This window comes from Macaca thibetana, chromosome 6, assembly GCF_024542745.1.
Source record: "Macaca thibetana thibetana isolate TM-01 chromosome 6, ASM2454274v1, whole genome shotgun sequence".
Classification (NCBI taxonomy): Eukaryota; Metazoa; Chordata; class Mammalia; order Primates; family Cercopithecidae; genus Macaca; species Macaca thibetana.
Genome location: NC_065583.1, coordinates 122,884,512 through 122,890,511, shown reverse-complemented (window position 1 = coordinate 122,890,511; position 6,000 = coordinate 122,884,512). Strand labels below are relative to the sequence as shown.

General features: G+C 41.1%; 1 protein-coding gene across 1 annotated transcript; it reads right to left on the bottom strand.

Annotated features, from left to right (window-relative positions):
• Positions 1-3,700: 3,700 nt before the first annotated feature.
• LOC126957155 (MORF4 family-associated protein 1-like) lies at positions 3,701-5,144 on the bottom strand. Its single transcript, XM_050794679.1, has one exon. The coding sequence runs from the start codon at positions 5,129-5,131 to the stop codon at positions 4,709-4,711; it is 423 nt and encodes a 140-aa protein (XP_050650636.1). The 5' UTR covers positions 5,132-5,144; the 3' UTR covers positions 3,701-4,708.
• Between the last annotated feature and the right edge of the window lie 856 nt (positions 5,145-6,000).

Genomic DNA, 6,000 nt, shown 5'->3' with positions numbered 1-6,000 from the left:
TTTTCAATTTTATTGATTTCGTCTTTAATTCTTATTATTTTTTTTTACTGTTATTTACTTTTGGATTTAATTTACTCTATTTTTCTGGTTTCCTAAGGTGAAAACTTAGGTTATTGATTTTAGAGCTCTCTTCTTATCTAATAAGACATTCAATGCTATACATTTCCCTCTAAGCACTGCTTTCTCTGCCTCTTACCAATTTTGATAAGTGGTATTTTCATTTTCATTCAGTTCAAAACATTTTTTCATTTAGTCTTTGACCCATTTATTATTTGGAAGTCTGTCAATTAATCTCCACAGATTTTGGGATTTCTCCAGTTATCTTTGTGTTATTGATTTCTCATTTAATTCTACTGTGATCTAAAATCAGAAACTGTATGATTTGTATTCTTTTAAATATGTTAAGGTGTATTTTATGGCCCAGAATGTGGTCTTAGTGAATGTTCTATGAGAGTGTGATGGTAGTGTTTTTTGGGGGTTGTTTGTTTGATTTCTTTTTGTTGTTGTTGTTGTGTGTGTGTGTGTGTGTGTGTGTTGTTTTGTTTTGGAGACAGCATCTCTCTCTGTCTCCCAGGCTGGAGTGCAGTGGCGCGATCTCGGCTCACTGCAACCTTCACCTCCCGGGTTCTCATGTCTCAGCCTCCCAAGTAGCTAAGATTATAGGTGCACGACACCAGCTAATTTTTGTAATTTTAGAAGGGACAGGGTTTCACCATGTTGGCCAAGCTGGTCACAAGCTCCTGACCTCGAGTGATCCACCCACCTCGGCCTCCCAAAATGCTGGGATTACAGGCATGAGCCACTGTGCCCAGCCTTGGTAGTGTTTTTGAGTTCAACTATGTCCATAATGATTTTCTGCCTACTGGATCTGTCCATTTCTGATAGAGGAGTGTTGAAATCTCCACTGATGGTGGGATTCATTGATTTCTCCTTGCAATTCTGTTTATCTCACATATATTGACACTCTGTTGTTAGATGCTACATGTTAAGAATTGTCTTCTTTGAGAATTGACTGCTTTATGTGATGTCCTTCTTTATTTTTGGTAACTCTTTTTGTTTGAAGTCTGTTCTGTCTGAAATGAATATATAGTGAACGACATAGGGGTTGAACAAATAGAGGTTAAGAACTTTGACCCCCTGCATTGTTGAAAATCCATATAAAACTTATATTTTATTTATTTTACATTTTGTTTTTATTTTATTTTTTAGAGACAGAGTCTCGTTATATTACCCAGGCTGGTCTCCTGGCCTCAAGCGCTTCTCCCACCGCAGGCCCCGAGTTGCTGGGATTATAGGTACACTCCACTGTGCCTGGCAAACTGTGCGTAACGTTTGACTCCCCAAAAACTTAACTACTAATAGTCTGCTATTGGCCAGAAGCCTTACTGATAACATAGTTGATTAACACGTCTTTGGTGTTATATGTATTACATCCTGTTTTATTATAATAAAGTAAGCTAGAGAAAAAAATGTTATTAAGAAAATCATAACTCACCACTAAAGAACTTATTCATGTAACCAAATACCACCTGTTAACCAAAAACCTATTGATATAATAAATAAATAAATAAAAGAGAAAAAAGGAAAATCATAAGTAAGAGAAAATATATTTACTATTCATTAAGTGGAGTGGATCATCATAAAGTTCTTTATCCTCATCATCTTCATGGTAAGTAGGCTGAGGAGAAGGAGGAAGAGGAGGGGTTGGTCTTGCTGTCTTGTGGGTGGCGAAGGCAGAAGAAAATCTATGTCTAAGTGGACCCCACCATTCAAGCCCATGTTTTTTAGGGGTTAGCTGTAGTTATTCCTGCTTTCTTTTAATTACTGGTTAGTATAGTATATTTTTCTACATAAATTTACTTTTTCTGCTTTTTTTTTTTTTAGACAGTCTTGCTCTGTCCCCCAGGCTGAAGTGCAGTGGCGCGATCTCAGCTTACTGTGACCTCCGCCTCCCAGGTTCAAGTGAGTCTCCTGCCTCAGCCTCCCGAGTAGCTGGAGTTACAAGCGCCCGCCACCACATCTGGCTAATTTTTGTATTTTTATTAGAGACAGAGTTTCACCATGTTGGCCAGGCTGGTCTTTAACTCCTGACCTCAGGTGATCCACCTGCCTCGGCCTCCCAAAATGCTGGGATTACAGGCGTGAGCCATCGTGCCCGGCCTACTTTTTGTTTTTAAGAGACAAGGTCTTGCTGTGTAGCCCAGGCTAGACTCAAACTCCTGGGCTCAAGTGACCCTCCTGCCAGCCTCCCAAGTAGCTGGGACTATAGGTGTGAGTCACCAAGTCCAGCTCATCCATTTATTTGTAATCTATATGCGTCTTCCAGCTCATCTATTTATTTGTAATCTATATGCGTCTTTATATTTAAAGTGGATTTATTTTGTTGTTGTTCTGATTTAATTGGAATCAAAGTGGGTTTCTTATAGACTATAATTAGTTGTGTCTTGTTTTTTGATCCACTCTGACAATCTCTGTCTTTTAATGGGTGCATTCTGACCATTGATATTCAAAGTGATTGTTGATATAGTTGGATTAATATCTACCATATATATTACTATTGTTTTATTTGTAGACCTTGTTCTTTGTTCCTATTTTTGTCTTATATCTTTTTCTGTGTTTTGTGGGTTTAATTGAGCATTTCATATGATTCCATGTTCTCTCTTAGAATATCAATTATACTTCTTTTTTTTTTTTTTACGTTTTTTAGTCATTGCCCTAGACTTTGCAAAATACATTTACAACTAATCCAGTCCACTTTCAGATAACACTATACCACTTCACTGATAGTATGAATACTTTATAATAACAAAATAATACTAGGCCGGGCACAGTGGTTCATGTCTGTAATCCCAGCACTTTGGCAGGCCAAGGTGGGCAGATCACAAGGTCAGGAGTTCAAGGCCAGCCTGGCCAACATGATGAAACCCCTGTCTCTACTAAAACATACAAAAATTAGCTGGGCATGGTGGCATGCACCTGTAATCCTGTAATCCCAGCTACTTGGGAGGCTGAGGCAGGAGAATTGCTTGAACCCGGGAGGTGGAGGTTGCAGTGAGCCGAGATTGTGCCACCACACTCCAGCCTGGGGGACAGAGCAAGGCTCTGTCTCAAATAATAATAATAATAAATAAATTTCTCCCTCCTGTTCCTTGTACCATTGCTGTCATTTGTTTCATTTACATATAAGCATACAGAAATTTAGATGCATATATAACTGAATACGTTATTGTTACTAACAAACTGATATCTGTTACATCAAATAAGAAAAAGGTTTTATCTTCACTTACTCCTTCTTAAATGCTCTTCCTTTCTTTATACAGAGCCAAGTATCTGACCTACATTATTTTCCTTCTCTCTAAAGAACTTACTTTAATATTTTTTGCAAGGCCAAGTTTACTGATAACAAATTCCCTCAATTTCTGTTCATCTGAGAAAACCTTTATTTATCCTTCACTTTGGAAAAATAATTTTTCAGGGTACATAATTCTAAGATGGTAGCGCTTTTTTTCACTCAACACTTTACATATTTCACTCCATTCTCTTCTTGCTTGCATGATTTCTGAGGAAAAATGGGATATAATTCTTATCTTTGCTCCTCTGCAGCTAAGGAGCTTTTTCCTGTGGCTTCTTCCAAGACTTTTTCTTTATCTTTGGTTTTCTTTCTTTTTTTTCTTCTTTTTTTCCTTTTTTTTTTTTTTTCTTTTCAAGCAAATGAATACTTTTATTAACATGGTAAGTTTTTTTTTTTTTTTGTTTTTAACATGGTAGGGTTTTGACCTCAAATATTTGTTAGGTCTGCTACTCAAATGAACTTATAGCTGGACAATGTATGAACCTTGAAGATGCCTCTTCCAGTCCAGTTTAGGGTCCAATGCAGACAATTCCATACTCTCATCCCCGAGCCCCTCAAGGGCCTCTGCAAAACTTTCATTTTATGCCAAGTCCCCTAAAACGCATCAGGGTATTACATCAACTTGTACAGAATATCAAGATCTTATCTTCTATTTTAGGTTCCATGTCAAGTAAAGCTGAGTTAGGTTGTCCAAACAAACTCACTGGACAGGTTACATAAGATAGTGTACCACATAAAATTTAAACTTTGAACAAAATATATCTCTCCTCCTTTGGTCTCACACAGAAATTAAGTCTCCAAACACAGACAATACTATCCATTCTCCAGCTCTTCTCCAGATTCACGAGTCCCAGCCAGGTGGGCCCATCCGCACTCCCCGTTGAAGTCAGTAGTTGCTGCATGGAGTCGTCTCCCAGAATTAACGCAGCTCCTTCAGCACCTCCAGAGCTGGAGAACTCCGACTGTGAGTCTCATGTGTCACACACAGACCCAAAGTTCCAGGGAGCTATCAGGTCACACAAGAAAGAGCAAAGCACCTCAAAAATTTAGAAATAACCACCAAAGCCCGGGAACAAATGTGACTGCTGCAAGAGCTTACAATCTAGGCCCTAATTCCTGTATGTGAGAGCATTTTCAAACAAAATCCCTTTCCAAACAAAAACACGTAACAATCGAAACTCATATTGAGGTCATCAACCACAGACCATAGCAGAAAACGTAGTGTTAAGTGAGACAGAGCAATAGACAAGAGGAAAAAAGAGAAAACAAAAGGCTCTCTGGTTTCGGTTTCTCCAGGGTGTCAGCCAATCTCCACCAGTTGACCAGAATCCATTGGCTGTAAACCGCCGACCGCGCTCACGACGACTCGCTCTTCTCTATCCGCCGGACCAGCTCCACCAGCATCTCTGCCATCTTCGCGATCTCCTTGGCCTTCTCCTCGGCCTTCTCGCACCTCTTGGCCGCCCGGCCCTCGGCCGCGTCGCCCGGGTTCTGGAGGTGGTTGAGCGCGCTCTCCTCCGAGGCCTCCACCTGCGTTTTGATCTGGATGAGCATATTGTCCATCTCCCACAGCTTGCTCCGGTTCCGCAGGTACGCCCGCCCGTGCTCGCGCGTCAGCGACGCGATGTCCTCGCGCATCTCGTTGATGACCGGGAGCAGAAACTGCTCGAAATCCTCCTCCGGCTCCAGCACTTCCACTTCCTCCGGTTCCGCCAGCTCGACGATGTCCAGGGGCCGCAATTCTTCCCACTGCCTCGGAACCGCAGTAGCGATGTGCATGGAGTAACGGCGAACAAAAAATCCTTTTTTTCCTTTTTTTTAAGGACGAGTTCTCACTATGCTGCCTTGGCTGGTCTTGAACTCTTTAGCTAAGGCAATCCTCCTGCCTTGGCTTCCCAAAGTGCTAGGATTACAGGTGTGAGCCACCATGCCTGGCTTGATTTTCTGTAATTTAAAAATTTTATGCTTAGGTGTAGTTTTGTGGAATTTGGTTTTGCTTTTGGCATTTATCCTCCTGCATGTTCTCAGAGCTTCCCGGATCTGTGGTTTGGTGTCTGACATCACTTTGGGGAAATCTCAGTCATTATTGTTTCAAATATATCTTCTTATCCCTGCTTTTTTTCTTCTTCTTTTTGTATTCCCATTATGCATATTTACATTTTTTGTAGTTGTCGCCAAGTTCTTGGATATTCCGTTCTTTTTTTCCTTTCTTCAGTCTGTATGCTCTTTACTTTTCAGTTTTGGAGGTTTCTATTGGAATATCCCCAAACTCAGAAATTCTCTACTCTTTCTTAGGATATCCATCTCTGCTTGCGTTGCCCACCCGGCTTTGGGGAATTTTTGTTGTTGTTGTTGTTGTTTGTTTGTTTTTTTGAGATGGAGTCTCACTCTGTCTCCCAGGCTGGAGCGCAGTGGCGCAATCTCAGCTCACCGCAACCTCCGCCTCCCGGGTTCAAGCGATTTTCCTTCCTCAGCCTCCAAGTAGCTGGGATTACAGGTGCGTGCCACCACGCCCAGCTAATTTTTTGTATTTTTAGTAGAAACGGGGTTTCACCATGTTGGCCAGGCTGGTCTCAAACACCTGACCTCAGGTGATCCACCTGCCTCAGCCTCCCAAAGTGCTGGGATTACAGGTGTGAGCCACCGCA

What these genes read in the sequence shown, in the direction of transcription:
- LOC126957155 (XM_050794679.1), bottom strand. Translation starts at nt 5,131, where the DNA reads ATGCACATCGCTACTGCGGTTCCGAGGCAGTGGGAAGAATTGCGGCCC.